Source organism: Sceloporus undulatus, chromosome 1 (genome assembly GCF_019175285.1).
Source record: "Sceloporus undulatus isolate JIND9_A2432 ecotype Alabama chromosome 1, SceUnd_v1.1, whole genome shotgun sequence".
Classification (NCBI taxonomy): Eukaryota; Metazoa; Chordata; class Lepidosauria; order Squamata; family Phrynosomatidae; genus Sceloporus; species Sceloporus undulatus.
In genome coordinates, this window is record NC_056522.1 from 2,877,093 (window position 1) to 2,895,077 (window position 17,985).

The window sequence follows — 17,985 nt, forward strand, 5'->3', positions numbered from 1 at the left end:
ATATATATATATATATATATATATATATATATATATATATATATATATAGTTCCCATACATCACTGATGACATGCAAATGATTGACATTCATTTTGAAGCGGCACAAACTAGTGGGGATGACAATTGTGCCAACAAAGAAGCTATTTCAAAGGGATAATGAAAAGATCCACTTCCATAGTGGGAACGACAGACCTTTTGGAATCAGAGCGAAGGTGAACCACAAACCAGTTTAAATGTAAGCGGGAATGAGCCCTATGATTCTACGTAAGCATCTCTTCAATCCAGCATTGAGTTAAAATTGTGGAACCCACTGCCACAAGTGAGTGCCACAAGTGAGTGCCACCAATAGGGATGGCTTTGGATCAGGCAAATCCCAAGGGCATAAAGAGCTATCGAGGCACATAGCTAACAAAGTGGATGCATACTCAGGCATTCCTTCTTTAACAGAAGATTTGGTACTGTCTTCACACATTTGAAATGAAAGAACTAGGTTAGGGAAGCAGAAGTCAACAAATACATTTTAAACCTCCTGAGGACCGTTTGGTGGTTTCTATCAAAATGCATCCAGGAATGACTTTTCCACCTCCTTCTCCAGCGGATTCTTTATCCAGGATTCTGAAATCTGAAATATTCCAAAATTCCACATTTTCCACATGGGTTTCTGGGATTGTGACACTTTTGCTCTCCGATGGTTCAATGTATACACAAACTTTGTTTTACGCACACAATTATTTTTTTTAAAAAGATTGTGTAAAAACTTTCCTTGGAGCTGTGTATATAAGGTATATATACAAAACATAAATGTTTCCTTCCTTCCTTCTTTTCCTCCTCTCTCCCTTCAAGATTTGCATCTTCCTTCCCAACTTGTATCTTTCTTTCTTTCTTTCTTTCTTTCCTCCCTCCCTCCGTCCCTCCCTCCCTCCTTGTAAACTTGCATCTTCCTTTCAACCCTTTCTTTCTTTCCTTCCTTCCTTCCTTCCTTCCTTTTCCTCCTCTCTCCCTTCCAGACTTGCATCTTCCCTCCTTCCTAACTTTCATCTTCCATTCATTCTCTCTCTCTCTCTCTTTTTCTCCTCCCTTCATCCCTCCCTCCCTCCCTTGCAAACTTGCATCTTCCTTTCAACCTTTTCTCTTCCTTCCTTCCCCTTCCCCCCTCTACACCCTGCACCCTGCCCTCCCTTTTAACAACTTTCCCATTCTTGTGAAGTTGAAGGCTTTCATGGCCGGCATCCATAGTTTTTTGTGGGTTTTTCAGGCTCTGTGGCCATGTTCTAGGAGAGTTTCTTCCTGATGTTTCGCCAGCAGCATCTGTGGCTGCTGGCATCTTCAGAGAATGCTTGCCTGGAGTGGGGTATGTATATCCTATGTGACCCTGGGAAGGCAGGAGTGATTTGCATGTGGATTGTTGTGTTGCTAATGGCAGGCCTCAGGGTGGGAAGGTCTGCAAAGGAGGATGAGTGTCTGCTTGCTTCCTGCTCATTCTCTGCTGGGAAGCCCCTGACCCTGGGAGATTTCTCATTTGCATTTGTTGAGTCTTCATCTCGCTATCTTTCAGAAAACTCAACCAATGCAAATGAGAAATCTCCCAGGGTCAGGGGATTCCCAGCAGACAAAGAGCATGAATCAAGCAGACACTCATCCTCTTTTGCATTAGCCTCCCAGCCCAAGGCCTGCCATTAGCAACAGAACAATCCACATGCAAATCACTCCTGCATTTCCAGGCACACAGTATATATACCCAACTCCTTTCCAGCCAAGCAGTATTCTCTGAAGATGCCGGCCACAGATGCTGGCGAAACGTCAGGAAGAAACTCTTCTCCAACATGGCCACAGAGCCCGAAAAACCCACAAAAAACTATTTCCTCTTCTTGCTTTTTCTGGCCACCTGGAGCTTGGCATCTTTGGCTGCTGCTTCTGAAACATCCAGAGCAGATCTTGTTCTTTCAAAACAGGTATAAAAATAGCTCTGTGCTGCTCCTACTCCTCCCTCCCTCCCTCCCTTCTTTGGGGGCTGTTTAATTTGAGCCAAACAGGTTCCCTCCTCCGCTCTTGCCTCCCTTCTTCTTCCTAAAACTGGAGCAATGGCTCACCTCACTCTTGCTCTCTTCCTCCCATCCTTTGCTTCTTCCACTTTAGCAGGAGACACAATCCAGCAGAGATCACTTGGGCCAAATACTATATTACGGATGAGAAAGAAGGTTAAGGGGTTAGTTACAGATCAGGCAGGAATCCTCGAACCTTAGATCTGGAAAGAGGTCTCAGGGATGGACACCACAATTCAAAACAAATTGACAAATTGGAGCATGTCCAAAGGAGGGCAACCAAAATGGTGAAGGGTCTTTAAGCAGAGGCTGGATGGCCATCTGTCACAGGGGATGCTTTGATTGGGAGTTCCTGCATGGCAGAAGGGGGTTGGACTGGTTGGGCCTTGGGGTCTCTTCCCGGTTTATGATTCTATGATCTACTCCAACCCCATTCTGCCATGCAGGAATACACAACTAAAGGACTCCAGCCTAAGACCTCCAGAAAAGGGGAGTCCGGCACCCTCGCCTCGGAGGGAATCCTTTCCACCCTCGAATGGCTTACAGTCAAGAAATTCTTCCTCACATTGAGCTGGAATCTTTTTTCGTGAGATTTGAAATCATAGAATCCTAGAGTTGGAAGAGACCCCAAGAAGGGCCACCCAGTCCGACCCCCTTCTGCCATGCAGGAACTCACAACCAAAGCATTCCCTGAGACAGATGGCTATCCAGCCTCTGTTTAAAAGCTTCCAAAGAAGGAGACTCCACCAAAATATTCCACATTCCAGCAGCTCTTGCTGTCAGGAAGTTCCTCCTAATGTTGAGCTGGAATCTCTTTTGCTGCAGCTTGCATCCATCGTTCCTGGTCCTGTTCTCTGGAGCAGCAGAAAACAAGCTTGCTTCCTCCTCAATATGGCATCTCTTCAAATACTTAAAGAGGGCTCTCATATCACCTCTTAACCTTCTCTTCTCCAGGCTAAACATCCCCAGATCCCTAAGTCATTGGTCCATGTCACATCATTCCCAAACTTTCATCCTCTTAAGGATTTTGGGCTTCAGCTCCCAGATTGGTGAATTCTGGGAGCTGAAGTCCAAAACATTTGCAGGACCAAAGTCTGGGCATCACTGTCTGTTGTTGTTGTTGTTGTTGCTGCTGTTGTGTACCTTCCAGTCATTTCTGGGAGGGATGCTCAGGGATGTTTCAGGTCTGGGTTTCCTGCCAGGGAAGTGGGTTGAAGCAGAGATGGTCCCCAGGGATCCCTTCCAACTCTTTTAGGATTCCAAGGTTCTCCAGCATTGATCCAGAGTAGGTCCTCCCTAATGTCCTCCATGAGAATGAAGGGGGTGGGAGGAGGACGGCTTCCCTTTCCCTGGCACAACAACCCTGCCAGGTAGGACTGCAGAGTGAAAACTCCTCAGGGCAGAGAGTGACTTTTGAAATTCGACTTCATTGCTGGCTAGGCATCCAGGTCACCCTGATCTCCCCACCTTTTCTCCACACACACACACACACACACACACACACACATATTTGGATGAAAGGTGTGGGGAGGTTGGGGGGGGGAAGGAAAGGAAGATGCAAGTTTTGAAAGAGGGAAGGGAGTGGATTTTAAAATGTGATTTCCTTGCTTGATAGGCATCCTGATGGCCCTGATCTCCCTTTCTCCACAGACAGAAACATATAATTTAAATATATATAATATAAATGTGTGTATAATATAAAATACAAGAATTATTTAAATATATATAATATTACATATATAAAATTGAGGGTGGCAGGGGGAAGAATGGCTTCACCCTTCCCTGGCACAGCAACAACAGCCCTGCCAGGGAGGCCTGCTTGCTGGTGGTGATGGGGAGTGCCACTCTCTCAGCCTCACCAGGAACCACTAAACAAGGGAGGGGGGCAGAACTTGAACCCAGACCCATATCACAACCCTATGTTAATTGCCCTGTCTCAAACCCCACCCCTAAGGAGGAGGACCAGAATCTATTGGCCACGCCCCTTGGGGGGCGCGGCCAGACAACGCACCGCCCCTGTGTCCTCTTTCATCCCTGCCGCACATGCGCAGAAGCAGCGCCAGCAGCAGCCTCCTCTTCCTCCTCTGCCTGGCTGGGCTCCTCCCACTCCATTCATTGCCCGGGAAACCCCGCCCACTATGGGCGGGTCCGCTGCGGCTGAATGAAAGCTGGAGGCGCCGCAGAAGCAGCCGCCGCCGCCGCCGCCGCCGCCGCCGAGCAGGAGCTGCGCCATGTACGGTAAGGCAGTGCAGTGCAATGCAATGCAATGCAATGCAATGGGGGCTTTTTTTGCACCTTCCTCAATGGGGACTGGCTCCTTGGAGCCTATGATTGCTCTCCTTGGATGGGTCTTCCCCCATCTTTACCTCCCTGGGACATTTTCAAGGGAATCCCTCTTAAAATTGGGGCTTGGGACCAGGCACTCCTAGTCTCTTTGGATCCTGAGGCATCTTCTGCACCTTCCTCAATCGGGATTAGGTGCTTGGAGCCTTTGGGTGCCATCCTTGGGTGGGTTATTGACATTATGGCTCCCTGGGGTGCTTTCATTGAGGTTTGGGACCAACCACTTGGCTCTTTATAGATATAGATAGATATAGTGTGTGTGTGTGTGTATAGTTATAAATAGATATAGAATATACCTGTATAGATGTGTATAGATATAGATATAGATAGATATAGAAGCATCTTTTGCACCTTCCTCAATAGCCTCTATATCTATCTATATCTATATCTATACACATCTATTTAATTACAGTTATGAAGTAGCAACGAAAATAATTTCATGGGTTTGGGTCACCACAACATGAGGAACTGTATTAAAGTGCATTAGGAAGGTTGGGAACCACTGCACCAGTGGATAAAGCAGGGATCCAAGTATCTTTCCAAAGGATAGCTCTTCTTGGGGTACTTTCAAAGGAATCCCACTTGTTGTTGGGTTGTCAATTGGGGCTTGGCACCAGCCACTCACCTGTTTGAATAGATGGGCATCTTTTGCACCTTCCTCAATGGGGACTAGCTCCTAGGAGCCTTTGTTTGCTGATGCTTCCTCTCTTTGATGGGTGTCCTCCATATTTTTCTTCCTGGGGTGTTTTCAAAGGAATCCTGCTTCCTGGTGGGTTTGCATTTGGGGTCTTGGGACCAGCCACCCCCCTGTTTGGAAGTATAAAGGGGTATCTTTGGCGCCTTCCTCAATGGGGACTAGCTGCTTGGAGCTTCCCTTGGCTCTCCTTGGGTGGGTTATTCCCATTTATTTGTCCTCTCTGGAGTATTTTAAAGGGGAATTCCCACTTAGTGGTGGGTTTGTAATTGGGGCTTGGGATGCTTGGATATGCAGAGGCTACTTCTGCAATGCTGTTGGCTCTCTGTTCATTTTGCCTGGATGCGCAATCGTATGCACGCTTTCCTGCAGCAGCATTAAAAGAAACCCTCGGCGTCAGCGTTTCTTAAAGAATGGATAAGATTGTAGTTTTGTTTCAGTTCCATTTCCATTGACTTGGGTTACTTTCAGTGTACTTGCACAGCAGTGCAAAACGTAAAGAAGGTTGTCATCAGTATGTTTGTTCAAAGCTAACCCTATCATTTGGGGTCTTCTTGGCAAGATTTGTTAAGAGGGGCTTTGCCTTTGCCTTCTTCTGAGGCTGAGAGAGTGTGACTTGCACCAAGCCAGTGTCTGGGTTTGCACAGTCAAGGGGGAATTCGAATCCTGGTCTCCCAGAGTCCTGAGGTACATCTGCACTCTAGAAATAATGCAGTTTGACACCACTTTAAGTGCTGAAGCTCCATCCTATAGAACCCAAGATTTGCAATTTTGCAAGGTTTTTAGCCTTCTCTACCAAAGAGTCCTGGTGCCTTGCAAAACTACTAATCCCAGAATTTTGTAGGATGGAGCCCTGGCAGTTCAAGTGGTGTCAAACTGCTTTATTTCTACAGTGTAGATGCACCCTTAGAGACCCCGAGCGTTTAGGTCTTCACGTAGTCTTGGCTAAGGTTCTTTTAACCTTATCTGAAGGTATATAAAGGATCTCATAGCTGCACCTTTGAGACAAACTGAGTAAGAGGAGCTTGCAGTATAAGCTTTTGTAAATTTGGTCTGCGTTCTTATCTGTAGGTACAGTATGTGACTCCTGGATTCAGGGTGCACTGAGAAATTAAGCTAATCTTATCTCTTTGACAGATGAAGGGAATGCTGTGCAAGTAGCATATCTTGGTTTTAGAAAGCCGACCATAAGATTCTTGCAAACAAGCTGGTAAAATGTGGCCTAGACAATACAACCATTAGGTAGCTATGCAATTGGTTGATTAGCTGAAGCCAAAGGGTGCTCAGCAATGGCTCCTTTTCATCCTGGAGAGAAGTGATCAGTGGGGTGTCCATTGGGGCTCTGTCCTGGGCCCAGTGCTATTCAACGACTTTATCAATGACTTGGATGGAGGAATAGAGGGCATGATGATCAAATTTGCAGATGACACCAAATTAGGAGGAGTAGCTAATACTCCAGAGGACAGGAGCAAAATTCAAAATGACCTGAATAGACTAGAAAGCTGGGCCACACCTAACAAAATGAATTTCAACACGGAGAAATGTAAGGTACTGCACTTAGGGCAGAAAAATGAAAAGCACAGATATAGGATTATGGGGGACACCTGGCTGAACAAGAGACTTATATGTGTGAAAGGGATCTAATAGACCACAAGCTGAACATGAGTCAACAGTGTGATGCGGCAGCTAAAAAGGCCAATGCAATTTTAGGCTACAGTGGTACCTCGGGATACGAAATACCCAGGTTACGAAATTTCCGGGATACGAAAAAATCCCATTGGAAATAATTGTTCCGGGTTACGAATGTTTTTTCGGGTTACGAAGAAAATTTTTGGTGCTTTTCGGCGCTTTTTCGCACGAAACGCGGCTTTTCCCCATTAGCGCCTATGGCAATTCGGCTTACGAAGGCTTTTCGGGTTACGAAAGCGGCCGCGGAACGAATTAATTTCGTAACCCGAGGGAGCAGTGTACATCAATAAAAGTATAGTGTCTAGACCAAGAGAAGTAATAGTGCCACTGTATTCTGCTTTGGTCAGGCCCCACCTGGAATATTGTGTCCAGTTCTGGGCACCACAATTCAAAAAGGACATTGAGAAACTGGAGCCATGTGTCCAAAGGTCTGGAAACCATGAAGCCCTATGAGGAGATACTTAGGGAGCTGGGGATGTTTAGTCTGTAGAAGAGAAGGTTAAGAGGTGATATGAAAGCCCTGTTTAAGTATATAGGGGAGTATCATATTGAGGATGGAGCAAGCTTTTTTTCTGTTGCTCCAGAGACTAGGACACAAAGCATTGGATGCAAACCACAGGAAAAGAGATTCCAGCTCAGCATTCCTGATGGTAAGAGCTGTTTGACAGTGGAAGATGCTGCCACAGAAAGTGTGATATCCCATCTACTGCAAATGCTTTGACGGTGTGTTCCTGCATGGCAGAAGGGGCTTGGACCTTGGACTATATGGCCTCTTGGGGAACCTCCAACTCTTTATTCCATGAAGCTCCACATGCCTCCCCTCCTGACTTCAGGCAACTCTGCAAAGCAACCCTCCAAGTAGAACAATTTGAAGAAAATTCTTGTTTTCCATTTGAACATTTGGACTGTAGGCTCCTCTGGGCAGGGAGAGACTACTTTTTATTGCTTATTGTTCTTGATAGATTTTGCTCACAATCTCCAATTCCTGCTCTTTCAATAAAAAATTCAGTGTGGCAGCATTTTTGAATACTGTACTCTCTCCATCACGATATCCCAAAATAACCCTTTGAGAAAGAATAACTCCCTCTATACTCATCCAGAATAGATCGTTTTTCAGTACGGCAATTTGTTCTTTGGGGTGCGGAGGCGTAATAAATGATTTTAGAAGTTGAGAATTAATGACTATTAAGAATAACTAAAAGTAACCACATGCAAAGCAATCTTGTTGCACCTTTGTAATAAATCATCCAAGGAAAAATAAAAAAAATCAACGGATATATTGATATATCAAAAATATATTAATTTGCATTACTATTATGCAAAGGGATCTTGCAGCACCTTTGAGTCTAACCTGTTAATGCTTTGATTTAGATGGACAAAGTGAAGAAATGGTTTTAAGTAATATGCAAGACTTTGTATAAATCCATAAATGAAGCTGACAGTACATCATCCTCATCCTCATCCTCATATTTGGTGGGAGGTTATATTTGCAACCTTCCCCACAAAATAATATGGCCATAAAAACACTTCTTGTGTATAGCAAAAGATGGCTCATTTTTATAAGCTTTTTGCTTTAATAACTGAACTGAATTAACTAAGGAAAAATATTTAGAGACATAGCTGTTTCATTCTGGAAAATCGCTAGGCAAAGAGATCTTGCAGCACCTTTGAGACTAACATCTGTTTATGCATTTGATATTTTAGATGGACAAGGTGAAGACATAGTTTTAAGTAATATGCGAGATCTTATATAAATCCATAAATGAAACTGACAGTGCATAATAATAATAATAATAATAATAACAACAACAACAACAACAACTGGGAGGCTATATTTGTAATGTTCCCTACAAAATATTATGGCCATAAAATCAATTCCTGTCTATAGCAAAAGGGTTCCTGTTTTCCAAATTCGCTTAATGATATTATTAAGACTCACAAGGCTTGTCTCTTTTTTGCTTTAATAACTGAACTGAATTAACGAGGGAAATATATTTCAGAGACATAGCCGTGTCATCAATGGGCTAAGTGCCAGTTTAAGTCTATGCCTGGAACAATTCATCCAAGAGCTTGCACTTTGAAAATTTGCAGTTTCAAAAATCATTAGCTAGGGAAATATATTGCAGAGACATAGCTGTGTCAGTCTGGAAAATAGTTATGCAAAAGGCTCTTGCAGCATCCTAGAAACCAACCGAAAGAGAGAAGCCGGTAGCCCAAACCCTTACAGACCCAAGCCCACCTCCTCAGGTGCATGGGAACAAAACATAGAGCTATGCAGAATAATAATAATATAATACAATACAATATGATAATATAGTAATTTAGGGGTGGAGAGAGCTGGTGTTAGTTGAACATCAATGGGCTAAGCGCATGTTTTAAGTCTACGCCTGGAACAATTCATCCAAGAGCTTGCATTTTGAAAATGTGCCATTTATCCAAGCGCTTGCGTCAGCCCCACGCCAGTTGAGGGAGACCCTGTGAGGATATGATTTTGGTGGTCTTTGTCTCCTCCCCTCTCCAGGACGGAGCCATGTGTTGCTTATATCTACTCCAGAAATGCCATGGTCTCTGTGCTCCCCTGCGGTTGCGCTATTGCGGTCTGGCTCTCGCATGCACCAGCTGTTTTGTTGCATCTTGCTGGCTTACTTTGCTTGGGGTGGGATTTGCAAATCCAGGAGGGATTTGGAGCCCCTCGAGGCCTTCATTTTATAATGTGTGTGTTTAGAGTAGTCTGCATGTGAGCACATGAAACAGGGAGGGATGGGGAACTTGGCATTGCTTCCCTGCCATCCCCTTCCTGGGCATCTCTTGTTCTTTTAAATAAAATAAATAAATAAATAAAATTTTTATTTATATCCCGCTCCTTCCCAAGATCAGGGCAGCTTACAACAACAGATAAAAACAATTCAATACAATACAATAAAATCAAAAATTACATATACATTACAAAAATTAAACAGACTAAAAGCCCCATTAGCCCATCCTCTTTGCCACAGGAGAGGAGGGAGGCCCACAGGATTTTAAGCGGGGAATGCCTGCTGGAATAGAAAGGTCTTTAGATCCTTTCTGAATTGGGCCAGGGAGGTAGCCGAGCGGAGCTCAGTGGGCAGCGTGTTCCAAAGGGCCGGGGCGGCGATGGAGAATGTCCTCCTCGTAGTGGAGGTGAGCCTGGCCCCAGGCACCTTCAGTAATTGCTGCCCAGATGTTCTGAGGGTGTGGGACGGAATATACGGGGAGAGGCGGTCCTTCAGAAATCCTGGGCCCAAGTCATTTAGGGCTTTATAGGTAATTACCAACACCTTATATTGAGCCCGGAAGCGGATGGGCAGCCAATGGAGATCTTTCAGCACAGGTGTTATATGGCTGGCCCTGGAGATGCCAGTGACCAGCCTGGCTGCCATATTCTGCACCATTTGTAGCTTCCGGGTTTGGTATAAGGGTTGCCCCATGTAGAGTACATTGCAGAAGTCCAATCTCGAGGTTACCAGAGCGTGTACTACTGTTTCAAGGTCCCTCTGGGCCAGGTATGGGCGCAGCTGGCGAATAAGCCGAAGTAATTTTGAGTAATGGGATACTCGATCCTTGGCTGGTTATGCAAAGTGTGAATGCCAGGATTAGAACAGTCCATGGCAACATTTTTGTATTTGCAGCAGACAGACAATCCTGGACTGGGATTTTTTCTATGGACCGCAGTGGAACAGGATTCGCTTTGCATTTGCACACCCAAAAGGTTGGCTTCTTTCCTGATGAAGCACTGAGGCAGTTCACAAACAGAGTTGTTTTTGTGGCTATTTTTTATCATTATGTTGTCGTTGTGTGCCATCAGGTCATTTCTGACTTATGGCAACCTTTTCACAGGGTTTTCTTGGCAAGGATTGTTCAGGGTTGCCTTTGCTTCCTTATGAGGCTGAGAGAGTGTGGCTTGCTTGGGTTTCCATGGCTGATGGGGATTCGAAGCCTGTACTCCACAGAAGCCTGTACTCTATCCATCACTCAAACTTAAGATTTCTTCAGAGGAGATTTGGCATTGCCTTCCTTTTAGGATGCATCTACATTGTAGACATAATGCAGTTTGACATCACTTTAAATGCTGTAAATCCAACCTAGGAAATCCTGGGATTTGACCTTTTACAAGGTCTTTTTTGACAGAGGCTTTGCAATATTCCTATAATAATAATAATAATAATAATAAATAATAATAATAGGTTTTATTTATATACCGCCCAATCACTGGGAATCCGAGCGGTTTACAATAGAGGGGATAACAGACAGTTCCCTGCCCACAGGCTTACAATCTAAAAGACACGACACAAAAGGAGAAGGGAATGGTGAGGGGGAGAGGGAATCAGGTCCAGCATTCTTCTCTCCCTCTGAGGCCTGGACCAAGGCAGATGGACCGGAGGGAGGGCTCTTCTTCTTCAGGCTAGCCCTGATGGAACTGGGCCAGCCTTCTCTCTCCCTCAGAGGCCGAAAGATGACAGTTAGGGAGGGAGGAGCCTCTTTCTTCAGGCTAGCCCCTGATGGAACTGGGCCAGCCTACTCTCTCCCTCAGAGGCCGAAAGATGACAGTTAGGGAGGGAGGAGCCTCCTTCTTCAGGCTAGCCCTGATGGAGCTGGGCCAGCCTTCTCTCTCCCTCAGAGGCCGAAAGATGACAGTTAGGAAGGGAGGAGCCTCTTCCTTCAGGCTAGCCCCTGATGGTACTGGGCCAACCTTCTCTCTCCCTCAGAGGCTGAACGATGACAGTTAGGGAGGGAGGAGCCTCTTTCTTCAGATATTAAATAATTAAATAATTAAATAATTAATAATAAAATATTATTATTTTAATAATAGTAGTATTAACAGATGATGATGATGGTAATAGTAATAATAGTTATAAATGTTGTTGTTGTGTATTTTCCAAGCTGTTTCCAATACTAAGGTGAACCCATCATAGGATTTTTTTGGCAAGTTTTTTCAGAGGGGGTCTGCCATTGCCATCCTCTGAGGCTGAGAGAGTGTGACTTGGCCATAGTCCCAATGGGTTCTTATGGCAGAGCCAGGACTTAAGCCCTGGTCTCCAGAGTCCTAGTCCAGTGCTAAAACCACTATACTATGCTGGCGTCAATAATAATAATAATAATAATAATAACAACAACAGCAGCAAATAATAATAGTAGATGGTGGAATCAGGGATGCTTCCAGAGCATCGCACACTATTATCATTATCATCATCATCCCTGATTCCTAAATTTTGGATCGATTCAGAATCTGAAACTGCTTAAACTGTTGCATCAATGAATGATAAGATCTGACCCATCTCCTCATATTGCATTGTCAAATCTCTGTCCACTTCCCTGTTGTTAAAACCACAATGAATTGTGCAATTCACTGCATTGTTTCTCCAAGTCCATCTGCTGACTTCCCTGTTGCAAGTGGACAATTGTATTTTGCTGGATATCTGGATGTTGCTGCAATATCAGTTACGGTAGTTGTATTTTTGCACCCTTGTGGATTGTGAGACAGTGATGTGGGATGCAGCCCGACTCCCGCAATCATGCCCCACAAGATAAGGTCTCAGAACTGTGTTGCTCTTCTTCCTCCATCCTGTTCGCTGCAGGTGCAGGACAATGCACTTGGAAATATTCCAAAATCCATAAAAATCTCAAATAGATTTTTCTATTTCTCGGTCTCCGGCATTTTGGATAAGGAAGGCGCAACCTGATTCCACTTCATCTGTGGTGACTCCACTCTGTGGAAGCCTGGGATCTGTAGTTTAGTGGGGAGGGGGGGGTTAAATGCACTAGAGCTGTGCAGAGAATTTTAAGACCCTCACCAGACTACAAATCCTAGGATTGGACCCCTAAAAGGAAATCATGACAGTTCAGGGTGATGTCAAACTGTGAATTGCAGCCACGTCCTCCTTACCCTTCTCAGAGCATCTCCATCTGCTCTTAGGTTCCCTGATGGAATTGGAGACCAGGATTAATGTGCTTTGGGTTTTTGTTTTGGCTCCCACAAGTGCAGCCTACTTCCCCTGATTGCATTTGATCCCCTCCTGACCCTGTTTGGAAGCCCAGTGGCCTCCCAGAGTCAAATGCATGCACTTTATGCGGACACTAATGGCAAACAGCTGGCTGGCACAGCTGGCTTAAGCTCTCCAGCCTGTCCTTGCTCATCCTCCTTCAGCTTCCCGGGTTGAAATTGTGTGGCACGAGGTGATTAGATTTGCAACTGTCCCTTCCTCACCTCTCTAGGGCAAAGATGGCATGTGCCAGTTTCTGGCTTTTGCTCCCAGGATGGACAGCTTCTCTTGGACCAGACCTGCGCAACTTGGCAGTAGGAAGGGGCCACAATTAAAATAGGTTAACTTCTTTGTGCCACAGATAGGTTTTAATTAAATATTAATTAATAATTATTAATTAATGATAATATTATTAATACTAATTCCGTCCTTCTCCTCCTCTGCCTGGCCTTTTCCTCAAGAGAAAGCTGAGCAGCAGAGGAGCATAAGAAGTGTTCCACGTCCTCGCAGGCCACCCGAAATCCTTTGGCGAGCCACATGTGGCCTCCCTGGCCAAATGTTGTGCAGGCTGTCTTAGACTCATAGGTTGGAAGGGACTCGAAGGGCCATCCAATCCAACCCCTTCTGCCATGCAAGACACACCATCAAAAGCATCCAGACAGATGGATCTGCTTAAAATCCTCCAAAGATTTCCAAGGCAGCAGCATCTTCCACTGTCAAACAGCTCTTATGGTCAACACGTTCTTCCTAATGCTTAGGTCAGCGGTTCCTAAATTTGGGTCCTCCAGCTGTTTTGGACTTGGCCAACAGTCAGGAATTCTGGGAAATGAAATAAAAAATATCTGGAAGGCCAAATTTGGAAACCACTGGTTTAGGTGGAATCTCTTCTCCTGTAGCTTGAATCCATTGCTCTGGGTCTTTGCAGCAGCAGAAAACAAGCTTGCTCTCTCCTCAATGTGACATCCCCTCAAATAGTTAAACAGGGCTATCACATCATCCTTAACCTTCTCTTCTCCAGCCTAAACATTCCTAGTTCCGTAAACTGCTCCTCATAGGGCATGGTTTCCAGACCTTTCACCATGCTGCTCCAGAGAACAGGATCTGGAGCAATGGATGCAAGCTCCAGGAACAGAGATTCCAGCTCAACATTAGGAGGAACTTCCTGACAGTAAGAGGTTGTTTGACAGTGGAACACACTCCTTCCTCGGAGATTGTGGTGGAGTCTCCCTCCTTGTAGGTCTTTAAACAGAGGCTGGATGGCCATCGGTCAATGGGGATGCTTTGATTGAGAGTTCCTGCATGGCAGAATGAGGTTGGACTGGATCAGGGCCCTTGGGGTCTCTTCCAACTCTGATAGTATGAATGCTCTGAACAAATCTCGCCAAGAAAGCCCCATGATAGGTTTGCCTTAGGGTCTCCATAAGTTGGAAATGACCTGAGGGCACACAACAACGCACCACCAGTGACACCCATAGCTTGAATGTTGGCAAATAGAGGAAAATGGGTGCATTCTCTGTCTGGGTTGGATAAGAAAGCATTTTTAATATCTGTCCTTTCAGTTCTCCTTACACTGGGACTCTATTGACAGTCAGGTCTCTGCAGGTGGGATCTATGAATTAAAAGCAAACAAACTCAACAACTGAGATGCTAAATGCTTTAATTACCGTCCGAACAAATATCCCTGCAAATAATGTATTTTGTGTTCATGCATGATTTTTTTTTGCATTGTGTTTAAGTAATTTATATTGAAATAGTTATAAGTTTTTTATTCTGTTTGTAAAGTGCTATGTACATGGATGGTGCAATTAAAATAAATGATGATAATACTGATAGTGATAATGATGATACTAATATAAAGAGTATTTTTTCAAAGGAGTGGGTGGGTGAACTGGATGCAAGCCATGAACAGGTATTTTGTGTTACTTTTTCTGTGCTGCCTTTGTTCTGTGTGTATTTTGGAAAATGTTGAATTGGAATAATTCCCAGCCCTCCTAATAGAACATGATTCGATTTAGCATGCTTATTTGACTTGGGCTATTTGACAACATTTTTGCATGCCCCAACAGCCTGTAAGAATTGGAACGGAAATAGATGTAATTGGTTCTGGGAATAAAGTACGCATTTTTGTTGTGTTGGTCGTGTGCCGTCAAGTGGTTTCTGACTTTACAGGGATTTTAAGGCAAAACCTATCATGGGATTTTCTTGGCAAGGTTCATTCAGAGGAGGTTTGCCAACATTGCTTTCCTCTGAGGCTGAGAGAGTGTGACTTGCCCAAGGGAAATATCTCCAAAATTGTGGCATTTGCTTCCTCAGGAGGTCGGTTTGCCTCTCTCGCTGTCTTTTTGCCTGCAGATAAATAACTTTTCATTTAAGGAGGCAATTCAGTTTTAGCATATTGTAGCAGATAGAGTGGTGCGCGTGTGTGGTGTTTCTAAATGCAATTCTGTTCTAATGTCTTAATGCTGCCTTTAACAAGGGTTAAACTTGAGTTTTAACACCAGATCTAGCTTAATTGTGCTTAATAGCAGAGTCTATTCTTGTCTCCAATTTTGATCAAAATTTGAAATTTGGGCCTGGCCCTTGTGGTTTGAGAAAGCTAAAAATTGCCATAAATTATGGATGCTATTATTTAATTATTATATTTATTATTCATTATTGGGAAAATGATCTTTTTTTGTCATTTGTGAAAATTTAGCGATTAAAAAAAATCACCTGAAAATTTGCTGGAAAACGACTGGTAATTTGGCAAGGGCAGGTCAGGAGGTTGGAGAAACTACAAAGAGCCCACGGGGTGTAAAGGTGGGGTTTAGGGGCTGCAAAAGCGGGGACCCCTAGGGCACAGTGTCCTCACCTGTTTTCCACAAGACCCACTGAATTTGGTACTCTTTCTTTGGTTTGAAACAGCTGTGCCAAAGTGGGATTTGGTGCAATTCGGAAGCATGCCTCCCAAATCTTCTCAGGGGCAGGTCATTGGCCCCCTTCTAAAAGAGGATTGAGCCTCTTGCTTTCCCCAATCATCTGGTTTGTTGCAATTTAAAGATGGAGAAGCCAATGGCTTGGAGAGAGAAATCCCAGAAGTCCAAGCAGGATTCAGGAAAGGAAGAGGCACTAGGGACCAGATAGCAAACATACGATGGATAATGGAGCTCACCAGGGAGTCCCAAAAGAAAATCAGCATGTGCTTTATAGACTACAGCAAAGCCTTTGATGGCATAGATCATGAAAGGCTATGGAAGGCCCTTAAAGACACGGGAGTGCCAATGCATCTGATAGTCCTGATGAGGAATCTGTACTCAGGACAAGAGGCCACTGGAGAAACAGAATGGCAAAGGAATCAAGCAAGGCTGTATCCTTTCACCCTTTCTGTTCAGCATGTATGCAGAACGTATAAGAAAAGCAGGCTTGGACACAGAAAAAGGAGGAGTGAAATAGGAGGGAGGAAGATCAACAATATGATAAATGAAGATGGCACCATAATACTATCAGAAAATCTTCCATACCTGGAATTACTGCTAAGGAAGATCAAGGAAGAAAGTGCAAAGGCAGGCTTAAAGATGAACATAAAGAAATCCAAAATAATGACCACCAAGGACCTTCACAAGTTCAATCTAGACAATGAAGAAATAGAAACAGTAAAACAGTTCCCATATCTGGGATCAAATATTGGTAGAAATGCCATGGGGAGTGCAGTCAGGAAATCAGAAGCAGGTTAAGAATGGGGAGGGTGGCAATGAAAGAACTAGAAAAGATCCTAAAATGCAAAGATATACAATTGAGCACAAAAGTTAGAATCATACAAGCCACCATATCTATTGCTGGACAATTAAGAAAGATGATAGAAAGAAAATCCATTCATTTGAGATTATGTGGGGCTGGAGAAGAGCACTGAGAAACCCATGGACAGCAAGCAGCCAAAAGGACCAACAGAAGGGTCCTAGAGCAGATCAAGACGGAAACCTCCCTGGAAGAAGCCAAGTTGACCAAACTGAGACTGTCGTATTTTGGACACATCATGGAAATGAAGGACTCATTGGAAAAGACCATAATGCTGGGAAAGGTGGAGGAAAGGAGGAAGAGAGGGAGGTCTCTCTGGGTTTTATGGGGTTTTATTGGGTTGCAGGAATTAAGCAGAGCAGGGGAGGACAGAGGGGGTCTTGGAGAGGTCTCATCCAGTGGGTTGCCATGAGTTGAGATCGACTGGAGGGCAGTTAACAACAAACAACAAAAGCCGACAGCGGCGATGGCACATCCGTGGGAAAAGCTGGAAGTCTCTTAGATGGATCTGGGTGCCAGAAATGTAATCCTCTTCGTCGCCTCTTTGACATGCAGAACCATCCAGCAAAGAACTGGAAAGGAGAGGGGAAGGAGGAATAGCAAAACAGATTCCCCTGTTTTGGGGGGCTTTGCATCAGTTCTCTTCTTCCTCCGCCTCTTTCTGAGCCAGAATAATTTGAAAGACAGCTTGGCTCATTGACTGGCAAGAAAATCTGCAGGTGGGTTGTGGAGAGATTATTTATCCTTATCAGTGTGTTTATGTATATGTGCTCTGGAGCAGCGAGAATGTTCAAAGCTTTTTCTGCTATTGCAAAACTGGAAGGGGGTGGCAAGGAAGGAAAGGCTAGGTTGCATGGTCAGATAGGGTCGTTTGGTGATGGAAGATGCAGGAGGGGCATCAGCCCAGCCTGGCATAAAGTTGGCATGCCCCAGCACTTTACAATGTGTGCCCCATTAATAGGGAGAGAAAAAGAAGGGAGCTTTGGGTTTTGCAAGAGTGGGTCATTGGCAACAATATGTGCAAATGCTTTATTTTAATGCATGAGCGTGGTACGGATTTAAGTCTTCGCTAAGCTTATTCCAAAGGGCACAACGAGTAATAATAAGAATTTTCTTCCCCCTGCGAGGATGTCTTTGAAAATTTTCGAGGCCTTTTGGCAGTTTAGGAGTTATTCTGCACAAAATTCGCACTCGGTTCTTTTGCAGAGAAGAAACCTTTCATTGTTTTTGTTTTTTAATGTTAGAAAATGTGTAGAAAAGCTGTTTCTCTACAAATCAACCAGATGTAAATTTTTCACCCTGATCACATCATTTTCTGTGCAGGAAAGATTTCTGGGTGCAGCGAGTAAGTTTAACAGTTCTCTTCCTCCTTTGAGAATGTCTTTGAAAACCATACAATGTTCGAAAACTTTTGGTGTCCCATTTTGGGGTGGAAAGTAG

At 44.3% G+C, this 17,985-nt stretch overlaps 2 protein-coding genes across 3 annotated transcripts in view; one reads left to right on the top strand and one right to left on the bottom strand.

Moving 5' to 3' along the window:
- Nucleotides 1-17,985, bottom strand: part of LOC121919807 (protein FAM71C-like) — a 1,121,343-nt gene that overhangs the window by 251,248 nt on the left and 852,110 nt on the right. The window lies entirely within an intron of this gene.
- Nucleotides 1-17,985, top strand: part of EFR3B (EFR3 homolog B) — a 140,316-nt gene that overhangs the window by 20,478 nt on the left and 101,853 nt on the right. Inside the window, exon 1 of one of the 2 annotated variants that reach the window (XM_042448696.1) lies at nucleotides 4,225-4,281. The exons of the other annotated variant lie outside the window; for it this stretch is intronic. Coding sequence (XP_042304630.1) covers nucleotides 4,275-4,281 — 7 coding nt within the window. The 5' untranslated portion in view covers nucleotides 4,225-4,274. Of the gene's footprint in view, nucleotides 1-4,224; nucleotides 4,282-17,985 lie in introns of those variants that run through there. 2 annotated transcript variants of the gene reach the window in all.